Source organism: Cydia pomonella, chromosome 13 (genome assembly GCF_033807575.1).
Source record: "Cydia pomonella isolate Wapato2018A chromosome 13, ilCydPomo1, whole genome shotgun sequence".
Lineage (NCBI taxonomy): Eukaryota > Metazoa > Arthropoda > Insecta > Lepidoptera > Tortricidae > Cydia > Cydia pomonella.
Window position 1 is genome coordinate 15,669,631 of NC_084715.1, and position 15,938 is coordinate 15,685,568.

Below are 15,938 nucleotides of genomic sequence, written 5' to 3' on the forward strand. Positions count from 1 at the left end.
GTTGCACGTCTATTACCGTTTTTAAGAAGCCAGGAACTTTTAGTATGAGGTATATATTTTTTAAAGTGGGTCACCATCGACTCGACTTGCAAACCTTGCTTTTTATTTCTGGCGGAAACATTGTGTTTGTGTTTGTTCACTGTATTCCATTGGTACGTTCCTTTACGTACACAGATGTAATTGGTAAACCATAGTGAGTGGAAGGGTGAATATAGCGAAGGTGTTATGTAAGTTGTTCATATTTTGCAACATACTTATGCTAACTATTATAAACAAATTAAATTATTTTGAAAATATTTTAATTTGTGTTATTTCAAGTAGAAACGCTACTATATAAATTACTATATTAATTAGCCCTGTAGGGCTAAGATGGTCGGCTCTTTATCATTTGTCACCATGCCTGTCACGTTCTAACAAGTATGTAAGCGCGAAAGTGACAGGCATAGTGACAAGTGATAAAAATGGAACCATGATACCGCCGCTGGCCGCTGGAGGCCTTGGTAATTTTGTCTTCGTAGGTATATGACATTTATTTCGGTTTATTATACTTATACTCGTAGCGAAAACGCGATTTAGATCGCGAATAATGTGCTCTTGAATAGTTTGCAATATGAAAAGGATCGCACTACCCATTCAATTGCGCGGATGAAGCACAAATGAACCGATGAAAATTGAATCGAAAAGTTTGTCCCCCGGAGCTATTGTGGCGAGGACGAGTGACGTGCCGCTGCTGTAGCTAGGGATATTGGAAAATTACTTGCAATGCCGGGGAGGACATAGTTGAGTAGAAACCTTCAACTATACTATACGTTGATATGGTCAACCATAATATATATATATATATACTGCTATCGAAGCTGGAGTCAGTCTATAAGTTACCTGTTGAGTTAAAGTCAACCAATAGCTTCATTTTCAGAAATAAGTTAGTCTTTCTTGCTAGAGAAGTGCTACTATTCGGTAGAAGAATTTGTGAATTACGAGTATATACAATTATAATTCAGTGTTATTTCCAAATTTACAATTTGACATCCTACATTTATATTTATAATTCAATCCTTAATTAAAACCTATTTTATTAATTTTCGTGTTTTTATGTTGTAGTTCCAGGTTTAGTTCTACTTGCTGTTCATGTAGTTTCAAATAATTTATAATATAATTCAAACACAATAGAAAATTGTTGTATGAATAAATAAATAATAATAAGGGACTCTACATGTTGGATCTATGTCCCTATCCCTATGCAAGCCTGTCAAAAGTCCGGGATGTACAAAAAGTGGATTAGGCCTTTGATAGGAAATATCACAATCAGATTTCACCGATACAACACTAGAGGTACGGTCAAATGAATAGTTGTGTGTACGAGCGAATGCGTCTGGGTGCAGTGGTGTGAAAACGTCAGTGGATCCTGGTCAGGCTGAAGTCGCGGCGAGACTAACTAATAACTTGGGAATGGGGAAGTTAGGTTTTTAATAAACGATTTAAATTAGTTCACATCTTGAAACAAATATTTTTACATGCCCACATAATGATAAAGGGGGGGGGGGGGGGGGGGGGGGATACTTTCCTTATATAAGCCTGTTCACTAAGTTACGTATTTCGTCCGAAGAAAATTATCGTCCGACTTTCAATCCGGAGGTCGTGTGTTAAAATGCTGGCTCGTACCAATGAGTTTTTCGGAACTTATGTACGAAAAATCATTTGATATTTACCAAGGGCTTTTCGGTGAAGGAAAACATCGAGAAGAAACCTGCATACATCTGCGAAGAAATTCAAAGGTCTATGTGAAGTCCCCAATCCGCATTGGGCAAGCGTGGGGACTATAGCCCGAGCCCTCTCGCGCATGAGAGGAGGCCTGTGCCCAGCAGTGGGACGTATATATGCTGAATTATTATTATAATTTTCTTTTTCTATTATCTTTATTTTTCTTTTTCCTTAGGCTAGGCTTTTTACAATATTTATATAAAAGTAAAATATAAAAACGCTTCCAAAACAATACAAAAGATATAAACACATTATAAAAACCCAACCCAGGCTGCCGCCAGCAGCGGGGCAGAGCCCAAGCTGCCGGTGGTCAGGGCCGCAGAGAGAGGAACCCGGCGGTTCCTGACTATCCGCACCGTGTCCAAGATCACCGCCTTCTGCATCTGACCCTTGATCCAACCACCTAGCAAGAGTCTCTCGAGGTGCTGGTCGAGACTCTTCGCTATGAGACCGTCTACGACTATCGTGTGAACGACTATCGGGACAATGATCCGATGCTTGATTCGATAATCAACATCCCACATGGCGGTTATCTCGTGAGACAAGCCAAGTTCTTACTGGACTTGTCGTTCTCGGCTTTCACGAGATTCTCATCATGGGGGATGGTGATTTCGACGAGCACGCCCGGCGTTACGATCGATCTATTACCACAATGTCAGGCTTATTGGCTACATTTATTATCATTAAATACAATAAATTATACAATCGATTTTAGTGTGCCTAACCAGTTGTTCTACAGAAACAATAATGTTTACTGATTTTGATGGCCAATGTCCCATCCCTAATTATAACGCTTTATTGGTTGTACGAGTATCCAGAATGGATTTGCATTGAATGTTTATTGTCGGCGTCGTTTCGATGTTCGACTGATGCACAAGTACTCGTTTATCGATTTACCAGTGAAATTCGCACTTTGAAGAACAGGAAAAAACAATTGTAATGATTATTTCCTTTCCTTGATTTTTTTTTCTTTTGCCTGATCTAGCTCTTATATATTTATATTTCTATTTATGACAAGCTTATAAAACAGCTTACTTACTTGTTACTGGTTCCCACCTTGTTATAATTGTTATACAAAGGTAGGTAAGCAGTCACAAGCGCCCAGTTCGAGTACGGACATGTTATAGTGAAGACCTCTTCAATTCAATTCAATTCACATCAATTTGTTTATTGTAATCATGTTCATTGTATACAGAGATGTCTTGTAAATTGGTTGTTAATGTGTCTGGAACAAACAAATAAAGTAAAAATATTGGTACAAGTATTAATTTTCATCATCAACCCCGTGTTGATGATGAAAACACACCTTCTTTCTTTCTTCCTCGCGTTGTCTCAGCATTTTGCCACGGCTCAGGGCGCCTGGGGTTCGCTTGGCTAATCCCGAGAATTGGCATAGGCACTAGTTTTTACGAAGGCGACTGCCATCTGACCTTTCAACCCAGAGGGTAAACTAGGCCTTATTGGGATTAGTCCGGTTTCCTCACGATGTTTTCCTTCATCGAAAAGCGACTGGTGAATATCGAATGATATTTCGTACGTAAGTTCCGAAAAACTCATTGGAATGAGCCGGGGTTTGAACCCGCGACCTCCGCAAGTCGCACGCTCTTACCGCTAGGCCACCAGCGCTTCAACACACCTCTAATACACACATATAGCTTATTGTTGCTACAATGGAAAGTGCCTCTAGTTTCGTAGATATTTGCCACTGCACCTAATTCAAGATTTTTTTAATTCTTAAAATATAAAATAATATCATTTGTTGTCATCTACGCGTGTATACGCCTTATAAAAGTAGAATGCCGTTATTGTGATGGAATGCACCTGACCTATTACAGCCATGGGTTTACGGCTCGCCATACTCGCATAAATATATACGGTTATGAACCTATAAAATATCTAATTCCATTCGGTAGGTACCTGTCCTTAAAGGTAGCCTCAATAATTAATGATCAAACGAACTTACCTGTACGTGAAGTTCGATCATAATTATATGAGTAGCTTCATTCGACGCGATTTGTTTACATATTGTAGTTGAGCTCCACATCACAGCCTTGCACGGACATTTAAAGTAAGGAGATTTTGAAATCCCTTACTGGCAACACTCAACAACTCCCTGCACCGTTCCCTTGGTTCGATCTTCATATTCGTTTAAAGCTTTTTTTTTTTTTTTTTTTTGTATTGGGAAGGGATACGAGGGTCATGCCAAAAGAAATTAGATACTCAAAAGTTACCGACTTTATTCTTTATTACAGCTATCTATTTTTTCGAAGTAGTCACCGTGAACACGTATACACTTTTCCATCCGTCTAAACCACTTAGAAAATACCGATGACCACTCTTCTTTAGATACCTCAGAAATTTCATAATTATACGCAGCCAGGGCATCTTCTTTGTTCTCAAATCGCCTTCCTTTTAATTTTTCTTTAATTTTGGGAAATAAGTAAAAATCGCAAGGGGCTAGGTCGGGGGAATATGGCGGGTGGGGCAAGATAGTCACGTTTTTTGAGCTGAAATAGTCAAGTGTTCTAGCAGAAGTGTGAGGGGCAGCGTTGTCATGGTGCCAGAGCAGGTGCTGAGTTCCCGATTTCGGCCGCTTGTCACACCAAGCTGACAGTACTCTGGGGGCACAAACTGTCACATACCATTCAGAGTTGACTGTCCTTTGATCTTCTAGCACTATCGTAGCAATATGTCCCGTCTTGCAGAAAAATGAGGCAATCATTTGTTTTTGTGTACTTCGGGTTCGGCGACATTTTGTTGGCGTCGGCTCATCTTCAAAACACCATACTGTGGACTGCCGCTTTGTTTCGGGGTCGTAGTTATATAGCCATGTTTCGTCACCTGTAAGTATATCATATACATTTTTTTTCTCGCCAGCGTCGAATTTATCTATCATAAATTTGCACCAATCTACGCGGCGGTCTTTTTGCAAATCGGTGAGTTTGTGCGGCACCCATCTTGAACAACGCTTATGAAGGGCCAGATGATAATGAATTATAGTTTGCAATGCTGCTGATCCAATACCCAGCTCACGCTCGAGCTCTGCATATGTAATTCGTCGGTTCGCACGAACATTTTTTTCCACAGCCTGTACGTTTTCTTGAGTGACTGCGGTTGGCGGCCGTCCGGTCTTCGCCTCATCTTCAAAGGTCTCTCGTCCCCTTTTAAATTCAGCAAACCAATTAAAAACAGTTGCACGTGAACAAGCAGACTCGCCAAAAGTTGAAACTAAAAGTTCAAAACACTCTTGAGGTTTTAAACCTTTTTTAAAATCATAATAAATCATAACACGAAAATCACGTCGAGTGAGCTCCATTGTTGCGAAAATTTCCCTCCAAAATTACCCAGAAAAAAAATAATTAAAAAAGGAATCTAACATTTTCCGAGTGTTCCATATTTGAATTTATTAGCAAATAACCTACCTTTACAATGGTGTATAACTGGCCAGTATCGATCAAATGACCATAGAGTATCTAACTTCTTTTGGCATGACCCTCGTAGTTGGGAGGGTTATTAATAATCGCGTCGAATGAAGCTACTCATATAATTATGATCGAACTTCACGTACAGGTAAGTTCGTTTGATCATTAATTATATTTCCTAGCTTCATTCTTAGCGATTTGTTTACATATTGTAGGATGTTGAGAGCAAAATATAAGACAAAAAGAAAAAAATGTTATTAGATTTTATTACGAAACGAAAAAGGTCCAACTTAATCACATTTAACATTATTGAATTTATTAATCAATCTAAAGTGGTATTGGATGTGCACGAAAGAATTGCTTGAGCAAATTGATTTTTGTGATCGATTACAATTTCCCGATTATAGAATCTCGCAAACACAGAGGATAACGTACTCCAACCCGCGGTTTTTCGAATGATATCTAAGCTTATACCGAGAGAACTGGCTTTGGATGTAGCCGCATGCCTGGTACTATGTGTACTAAACATGGTAGTATCTAAACCACTCTGTTTTAGTGTATCTTTAATCCAATGGCTTAGACGCTGGGACGATAATTTTGAGTGAGGTCTTCTGTAACTTATGAACAAGTTGTTATGATCGCCTGACCGCAAAGACCTGGTTTTATTTATATAAGAAATCAAACATCTAGCGGGACATATATTCGGATTTTGGTCAAAAAATGGCAATTTTAATAAAGGTTGTGTTGAATTTAAGCGTAATGTTTTTATTGGATCGGGTATCTTAATTAAAACCTCTGCATTCTCTATAATATTAATATTATTTAATTTAATCAATGTTAAAGTTTGCACTCTATGTGCAGTTACGAGTGCCAATAATGTTGATAACTTTTTCGATAAACTTTCTAAATCAAGGGAATCATTAGGCCATTTTTTAGACAAATAACGTAGAACAATACCAGGGTCCCACGTTAAATCATATTTCGGTGCCGTTGGTCTAAGACGAAATACTCCTTTCATAAATCTATTAATTCGCTCGTCTCTAAGATATGACGTACCTAGGTACGTAGGTAGGTATAAAGAAACCGCGGACTTATGCGAATTTATTGTGCCATATTGAGCGCCATTTTCATAAATAGATGCCAAAAAATTTATTATATCGGAAACAGTTGGTTTCAGATAATCTATACCATAATTTTTAGAGTAATTGTACCAATTTCTTAAGCAACTATCATATTGCTTGTAAGTTTTTTCTGAAAGTGATGACATTATAATATCTATAGATTTGTCTTTTAATGATTTTTGTGATAAAGATTTCCGGACAATTTCACGGCAACCAATGTAAGCGTCTTGTTCAAGATGTGGGACCATCTGAAAGGAGATGTTAACAAATTAGAATTTGGTTCAAAATAAATAAAATTTGAAATGGCAATTTTTGGCAAAACTGGGAACCACGGCTGAGTAGGCCAATATGGCTCAACTAAAATTCCTACGGCTTTTTCGAATATAATTTTCTGTAAAGTTTTCAAAATGATCGAAAAAGGTGGAAATGCGTAAAAAAACGTATTTTTCCATGTGATTGTAAATGCGTCTACTGCCCAGGCTTCCGGGTCGTTCTTCCATGACACGTACCTGGGGCACTTCGCGTTACTTCGACTTGCAAACAAATCTATTGCAGGATTGCCATAAGTATTTACAATCAATTGAAAAGCTTCATCGCATAACTCCCATTCGGTATCAGTAAATTTTTTACGCGAAAGATGGTCTGCCTCTATATTTTCATGAGTATTTATATATGACGCAAATAGTATTATTTTTCGGTCTTCGCACCATTGCCATATGTCGCGAGATATGCGATTTAAATGTGGATATTGAATGCTCCCCATACGATTGATACAAGAAATAGCAGTAACATTATCAATCCTTAGTCAATTCACAATTTGACACATGTTTAGCAAATGTTTTCAATCCTAAAAAGGCAGCTATTAATTCTAAGCTATTTATATCTTTTTCATTTTCTTTCCAAAAACCGTGAACTTCCTGACCATTACAAAATGCTCCAAATCCGCTCGAAGAAGCGTCTGAAAATATCTCCAATTTAAACTTATTACATTTCAAAGGATTGCTGGAGTCAATGTTGTCAATCCACCAATTAAAATCATTCTTAAATTTATTAGGCAATGAGATTATTTGGTCATAATTAGGGTTATCTAAAAGTTCAAATTGTTTAGTGTACAGCCATCCATATTGAACGGCTGGACAGGCAGATATCAAAAGTCCGATAAACGCGGCAAAGTCGCGTAATTTACATTTCATAAGTGATTTAAATTTAATTAATTTATCCAATATTTTAGATTTTTTCTTCTCAGGGAGACTAAGTGTCATATTGACTGAATCAAATACAAAACCTAAGAATTTGCATTGCTGTTTCGGTATTTAACAGCTTTTATCTACATTAATTATGAACCCAAGTTTTTGAAGCATGTTTTTAGTAAAAGTGATATTTTGCTGACATTCTAAATAAGTTCTACCAAAGCAAAGTATATCGTCCAGGTAAATTACTGACATATAACCATTCGATCTCAAGTTTTCTATTACCGGTTTAAGCAGTTTGGTGAAAACATATGGTGCTGTGCATAAACCAAAAGGCAATACATTAAATTTATATAAAATGTTATTATATTCAAACCGAAGAAACCGTTGATGATCTTCATGGACAGGGATTAAAAAATAGGCGTCTTTCAAATCAATTGATGCCATGAAACAATTTTTTGTTATTATTTTTGAGGCTGTCCTATAATCCTCCATCTTAAAATGCGGAGGTTCTATAAATTTATTAAAACATTTTTAAATTTAAAATAAACCTTTTGTCGCCATTTGGTTTAGGCACGAGAAATATGCTTGATAAAAATTCGTTATCTACGTGATTACATTCTGAGATAGCTTGTATATTTAACAACGAAGTTATTGCATTTGAAAATTCAGTATGCTCAATCTCTGATTTCGGGTACACGCTTGGAGCATCAGGACGAGAAGGTGTACCAGTAAATGGAATCTTATATCCTTGCGACCACGACAAAATAGTCTCATCATCAGTAATTTGTTCCCACTGTGACAAAAAATATTTAAGACGGCCGGCATAGGCTACCTCTACATCTATCGTCTCCTGCTCCTCCAGGCCGCTGGTCGCTCCGCCGGTCGCTCCGCTGTCCCCCTTCGTTGAGAGCCGTGACGTGGTTCGCTGCGTTGCGACTGGCGACTCCTCCCGTGGTAATCTGCTTTCGGTGTTATCTTCCGAGGCATCGTCTTCCAGTTTAAACGATTGTTTCCGTTGTTACGATCCGTTTTTACGAAATTGTTTATATGAAATTTGTTTGAACGATAATTTTTTGCTTGTTTAAGGTCGGCTCCAGACAGTTTTATTGTTTTTGCAGATTTTAATTTTTCGGATACATTGTCTCCAAACAAAAACTTGCTGCGTTTGGTTTCGTTAAGCACATCCTTCATATCAGGATTAATCGCTGAAATGACGAATCCACGTCTTGTTTTTGTATCCGAACAATGGCTGTCACATAAAAGCCTGCACGCGTCGCTAATTGGTTTCAATATCTTGGTGTGATGTTCTTTAGCAATTATCAACTCTACTGCTTGATTAAGAGCAGCAATTGCTATGGCAATCTGATTTTGTTTTGTCATAATAGCGTTGTCTCGTTTTACCAAATTATCCGCCAACGCTGCCTTTACCTCAGGGTTCAGTAATGGTGCTACTAATAATTCACAGTTTTCAGGAATAAGGTAGGTTTCTGTTAATTTATCTTTCGTCTCTTTGACTAACCCTTTATCTAGGAGTTCTTGCCATCTGGATGCTAAATCTTTATGTGTAGGTTTTCCCATCTTGATTTCTGATTTCGGTGCGTCACCTAATACTTCTAGAATCTCATCATCAAGTTCTGCAGAAATGATGTCTTGTGTTATCAGAGACGCTATCGTAGGATCTGAAGTCGAGGGCGCATTAGTAACAATTGCCGGTGCGGGTGCCGGTGTCGGTGCCGGTGCTGGCGCTCGGGCCTGTGCGACGCGTGACGGTGATGCTAATTCACATAAATCATCTCGATCGAGGTGTTCTGACGACGTATCGGTATCTGATCCTAAAACAATTTAGTTTACTTAATACGCGTGTAAATATATATTTTATTTTTTGTATGTATTTTGTGTAAGAGATAGCCCTGTTGACGTCTTGCATCACACATACAAAGTGTTTTAAAAGTACGTTATAATTTATAATCGATTAAAATATATGACAGAGATAGCCCTGATGGCGTCTCGCATCATAATTAATTAAAATCTCATGTTGGTAGACCTGTCTACATTGCGTGAAAGAGATAGCCCAGTTGGCGTCTCGCATCACAAAATAATATTACTAGTGTTGACATTTGTAGCTCGCTAGCTACTAAAATACGTGAAAGAGATAGCCCATTTGGCGTCTCGCATCACAAGGTCGTTAGAAATAATATTATACGAAATGTATAATAACGAAAATAAAATGTCACCATTATGAGGGTATTACCACGGATAAAAAGAAAAAAATATTTTTTGAGGGTAGGTTGACACAAGATTACGTTGCATTTTGAAGCGATTTCTTTTTGATAATGCTTAAAATGTCTGGCGTTTTATCAAATAAAGAACATTGAAAGAAATAAACTCACCTTCATTTTCATTATCAGAAAAAACTATTCTTCGTCGCTTGGAATTTCGCATTAATTGTAATTCCAGTAATGCAATCTTCCTTTTGATACTGTCATTGCTTTCACAACTTTTTCGTTTCGACATGGCTGATAACAGAGCTGTTTGAAATAATTTATTTAAAATCGTGTGACGTGCGAAGGCTATGAGCACGGAAGCACAGAATGAAGATCGAACCAAGGGAACGGTGCAGGGAGTTGTTGAGTGTTGCCAGTAAGGGATTTCAAAATCTCCTTACTTTAAATGTCCGTGCAAGGCTGTGATGTGGAGCTCAACTACAATATGTAAACAAATCGCTAAGAATGAAGCTAGGAAATATAACAGCAGGTACTCGTGCCTCCCTTTCTGATCGATCGTGAAAATACGTGGAAAGTATTTGTTAGTCATTCATGTCAGTACACAGTTCAGGAAAATCACGTTAATTGTATTTTTTAAATTAATGCATGTTAATTTTAAGATGTTGTTTGAAAATATGACTGTGTCTTGCCGAGTTTCTTGCCGGTCCCATATTGGGATACCCCCCTCCAATTGAGAAGGGACTTATCTTCTCGGGCAGAGTTGTAGGGTTAGAGCCGGTGTATCTTTAACAAAGATAATTTGAAATAGAGGTGGATTATAAAAGATTTTTTTTGTAGCCACAGTAAATTTACTGCCATCAGTTGCTGTCATCCACGATGACGCGCAGATTTGTCAAGTCTAACCTTTAATAAAATGACAAAAGAGTCAAGGCACGCGTCTTCGTAAGTGACACGATCTAGAATACGTCATGTTAACCGTGTTAATCAAGATTCATAGATTCAGCATGTACCTTTGTGCCTCTATCGAGCCTTTAGCATGGTCAACGAATCCAATAGCTATGTAAATTAACCCATCCTAGAGCCTAGGGCAATCGCTAGCTGCTTGCAGTGCGTACTTACTGTTCCGATGGATTGGATGGATTTTTACAATAGGTATAGGAGTTCAGAAAAAAGCTGTACCATTTTTAAAGTTCCGCTGCCAAAATGCCAAAAACGGAAACCTTATAATTTCGTCATGTCCGTCCGTCCGTCTGTACCCTATTTTACTCGGAAACAATAAGAGGTATTTTAATATAATTTAGAACATGTATTTTGTGAGCCGCTACTTACAAGTAAAAAAAAAGTTTTTCATTCCATTTAGTCACATGTCTTAAAGTGTAAAAAAGCCTTGTAAAATAAACATGTGGCATATCATTCGACAGGTCTTTAAAAATATCATTAATAATCCAATAACCTGATAGTGTCCCTTGCGCCCTCGCTTTGCTCGGCTTGGCGGGGGCACTACCGTGCCCCCAGAGTCGTTTCTATTTGTTTGCCACCACTGTTGCCATCCAACTTACATATATATATAAATTTTCAGCTTTATTGCTGTGACGATTACGACGACTTCACAATTGGAAACTGGGAAGTGGGTCAAATTTACATAGGTTGCAAGTTAAATAAAAGCTTGTTAAAAACCCTTCGTAAACCATCCTTAATATTTCTGTCAAAGTGCTTTATATTTATTTTGAACATCAAACGTTTAATAAAACGAAATATGTAGACGTTTCGTAATACAATTAAAAACTCAGATTATACCCAATTGGTCTACAGACAAAGCTTTTCAATCGTTTTTCCATACCTAAACACAATTGTTTTTTTAGAAATATAATTTCCCTTGGGTGGTTTTCTTTAATTTATTTATGGGGACGCTTTTATTAGAGTAAACCTTTATATGGGCCCTATTTGTGGACTTAGAAAGAAACCTCACTCCGACCTTAACTGTATCTTACTATTTCAAATACCTATACAATTTTGAATATACTTATATATAAATGTTATAAATCATAACAAAACAGTTGTTTTCTATATGTTCACGTTTAAAATTATTTTTTGAGTTTAATTTCATAGGTAATACTAACTAAAAACTCCACTAATGTTTTTGCTTATGTGGACAGCGTTAGCGTTTTACTCGTATAAATAATCCTTTATTTTTGCAAGTGGTTTTGAGAGTTAGAATAAAAGGCAAAATTTATTTATATTTTAATTTATTTGTCTTGCAAAAACAGTATTCCATACCCTAGATAGGTATTTCTCCACATGTCAACGGTTGGGTTAAGCTTGTAGTTTTTGTAGGGTGCATTTTTTTTAATTTTATTGACCATATGTTTCTTTAATCATATCAGCCACTTTTTCTCCGATCATTATACAGGGAGCATTAGTGTTGCCACTAGGAATAGTTGGCATGATGCTCGCGTCGGCAATCCTTAGCCCTGTAATACCCCATACCCTCAATTCAGCATCTACGACGCTCTCTCCTTCAACACCCATTGGACAAGTTCCCGCTGGATGCCACTGAGTTGAGGCAGAATTCAAAATGTGGCATTTCCAGTAATCATGAGTATTAAATTCTATGTCAACACACTGAGGTACCTGCAGATTTACAACCTCAGAATTCAAGCTCTTCATATACGTGCTATTTAAAACGTCCAAGTAGTCTTCTAAATATTTTGCATGATTCTCCAAATCTGTGTCATTTGCATAGTAATTGAGGAATATTTTCGGAGCGACTTCCGGATCGTTTTCGCTCAATTCGACGTATCCTCTAGAATTTGGGTGCAGAAGTGTTATTGTCGTAAAAAGAGTTTCCTGCTTCTGGCCCGCCTGTGCAACAGCTGTGCAGATCTTGTCATCCAGACCAAATACGTAAGAACAGATCAACGTCGAGATAATTGTGCCGGCTGGAAGTGGAAACACCTGCGCTTGGTATTCTGGAACAGTGCTGGCATTTGATAGTGCAGCAAACCCATATATGGTAGGTGTCGGAAATTGGTCTAGATTTGTGAAAACTTCAAGGTTCTGAGGTACTGATTGGAGTCCTTTTTTAGCTGTTAGTATTACTGTTGCATATCCATGGTCTTGTAAGTTTTTACCGACTAATGGCGCGTCTAACAATACATCAATACCCTTTTCAACCAAATGGTCTTTAGGTCCGATTCCCGATAACATTAATAGCTGGGGTGTATTTATAGCACCAGCTGATAAGATTACTTCTTTGGTAGCATAAAGACTAATTGTTTCTTTGTTTGGTAGCTTCACTTCTACTCCGGTAGCTCTCTTAGTTTCATCAAAAAGTATTTTCGTGCATAAGGTGTTTTTGAGGACAAATAGATTTTCTCGATCTTTGATTGGTCTGAGGAATGACACTGCAGTGCTTTGTCGTTTTTTATCATCAATCGTATACTGAGGTAGTGAATAACCAATCTGCTCGTAGCCATTTGTATCGACGAGGATTTTATGTTTCTCACCGAAAGCCTCGAGATATTGTTCAGTGTCTTCATCCCATGTCGGTCGTGTAATTCCCAAGGGGCCATCCGTATTGTGCAAATCAGCTGAATCTGAGTTCAAGACCTCCGAGCTTTTAAGACCTTCGCTCTTTTTAAAGTAGTAAGTGACATTGCCCCAATCCCATCCATCGCCTCCCAGGTCGACCCATTGCTCGTAGTCGGCCTTATTGCCTCGAACGTAGTACATATAATTGGCGCCACTGCAACCCCCAAGCATCTTGCCTCTAGTTAAATGGATGGTTTTCGTCTTATGAGCCTGGACGGAGTACCCGTCATCTTCGCTGTAGTAATTCCAGTCAGCCATAGAGTAGTCCACAAAGGGAAACAAGCCAGGAATCTGAAAAAAAAGGAGATTGCAACCAAACAAAAACTGCCCAGATTTCAAAACTACGACCTCCGTAAAAGTTGAAAGTCTAAAAATATTAGTACTAGTAGGCAACTAAGCAAGCACTGTCGTTTGAAGTTTCAAATATAATTATTATAGGGTGGATGCTAATAACCCGAAAGACGTCGACCGCGTATTGCTGACGTAATTATAACGAGTAAATAATGTTATAATTTTACTTACGTACTAATTTTAGAAAATAAAGAAAGTTTTATTGACAGTGACTTAAAATCCCCTGTAACTTTATCATGTCAGAATCCATTTTAGGAACTACTTTACAGTCAGTAGTAAATCGGAATTACCCAAACATTCCTAATATCTTGCTGTAATAAACCGAATATATCATAAACTCTCGCATTCGTTATATAATTTTTATGTTCTAATTAGGCACAGAAATCTTTAGTTAAGCTTGATCGGGTTATTCTCTGTAGATATTATCAGTGTATCCTACCACAGAGTCGATAGGTGGGTTGTCTCCGGCTTCGATGAGGAGCACCTTCCAGTCAGCAATCTCTGAAAGGCGGGCGGCGACCACCGCGCCAGAAGAACCAGCGCCCACCACGATGAAGTCAAACTGATCTCCATCTGAGTATAATCATAAGATTATTGTAGCATATATGTTTGCTTATATTATAATATATGATATAAAAGTCAGTGACTCGCCTAAAAATTGTTAATTTTTTTTTACTTCATTGTCATTAGAGGCTTTTTTCCTAGGGGTTGAATGTCAATGGTGCTCTACAGCATTTAAAGAATACAAAGTATCCAAATTCAGCCCCAAACTTTAATAGCTTAGGTGTGTATTCTCTGTCAGTACAGTATCTAAATGACGGATATCTTTCAAGTATAATATAGATTCAAAGTGTCAACTAAATAGTTTCATAGTTACATTAGTTTGTATAAAATTATATTATATTATATTAAATTAATTGCTTATACAAAATGTTGTCTGGGAAGAGCGAGCGAGCGGGGTCTCCTGTCACAGGTATAATATACTTACTAGGCGACTCCATTAACTTTATCGTCAAAACGAAATATTTACCAAATAAATATTTTTTCATTTTTAATTTTTTTCTTAGTTTAAGTAATGTGCCAAACGAAATACATACGTATATTTTGATGTAAATATCTTAACAAATAATAGGCATTTGTATTTGTGTGTTGCTATCACTATCAGTTTTCGAAAACAGTACTAACGATTTCCACATAACTTACAATATGGTTAGGCAGGTTATATAATAAAATTCGTTTTTCCGACATTTTGCTCGAGTAGTTGCATCTGTACGGTAAATTATACGGCTATTGCTGAACCAAAGATTTCCTTTGGTACGATTGGTCCTTAAGGCCCAAGGATGGATTTAAGAAGTGGAGCCACCACGATTTTTGATGTTAGTTTTTTGAGGTTTTGGCAGCTTCTGCTCTGGAGGAAAATAGAGTCTCAATCTGTATAGAGGCATTAATTGTGCTACTATTCCATGTTTGGTACCATATTCGTATGACTTAATGATGCCAAATTCATTTTAGGACTCATATTTGCACGATAAAGATGTTAAACTACGTAAAATAAATAAAAAATAAGTAAACATTACAGTATTTATTTTAAAAAAATCGAACGCAAAAAAATCAAAGTTGTCACGATTATTCCTAGCCCACGTCCTCCAATACCTCTGGATCCAATTCTATATCATCTTCGATGAGTGCTTCGCTCCATTACACTGTAACAAAATGTAAAACAATGATTACCCAAAAAAGCCGGAACAAACAAGAAAGAAAACTAAAACCGAAAGTTATTCATACATAAATGTACCTGGAATTATCGCAGTTGCCATTACAGGTCTTGTATAGGAGTGTGCATGGCATTCCTTCTCGCCCACAAAAACAACGGCCTCTACAGCTGTTCTTACATCCACATTTTACCAGGTCTCGCGCCGCATCCCAGATACTGTGCTGGTTTGTCCATATTGGCTGCCATTGTCCTTCTTTTTCAGTCCATCCCCAGTTCGATGGGGGAGGGGATTCGGGTGAGGAGTCAAAAGCTTGTCCCCATATATAAACTGCTTGGTAGGCTGCCCTAAGTGTATGCATTTTAAGAGCATCTCTTGAGGGGGGGGGGGATATTCTGTAAAGCCTTATTCTTTGTGAACAAAAACTTGCGAGCTTCATTCACCGAAACTAATTCTCTGTCACCACAGTAAAGCTTGATGACATACTTTTGCAAGCTAATCACTATATCATCTGTCAGTTCATTTAAAGGATTAGAAAGAGCTTTAAAAGTTGATGTGCCAC

General features: G+C 37.6%; 2 protein-coding genes across 2 annotated transcripts; both read right to left on the reverse strand.

Annotated features, from left to right (window-relative positions):
- Positions 1-5,435: 5,435 nt before the first annotated feature.
- LOC133524349 (uncharacterized) lies at positions 5,436-7,392 on the reverse strand. The gene is made up of 2 exons (XM_061860318.1): positions 6,814-7,392; positions 5,436-6,552 (listed from the first exon to the last, which is right to left on the reverse strand). Exon 2 carries the CDS (start codon positions 6,550-6,552, stop codon positions 5,506-5,508), a length of 1,047 nt encoding a protein of 348 aa, XP_061716302.1. The 5' UTR covers positions 6,814-7,392; the 3' UTR covers positions 5,436-5,505.
- Positions 7,393-11,871: 4,479 nt separating this feature from the next.
- LOC133524575 (ecdysone oxidase-like) lies at positions 11,872-14,665 on the reverse strand. The gene is made up of 3 exons (XM_061860658.1): positions 14,653-14,665; positions 14,074-14,237; positions 11,872-13,706 (listed from the first exon to the last, which is right to left on the reverse strand). Exons 1-3 carry the CDS (start codon positions 14,663-14,665, stop codon positions 12,075-12,077), a joined length of 1,809 nt encoding a protein of 602 aa, XP_061716642.1. The 3' UTR covers positions 11,872-12,074.
- Positions 14,666-15,938: the final 1,273 nt, after the last annotated feature.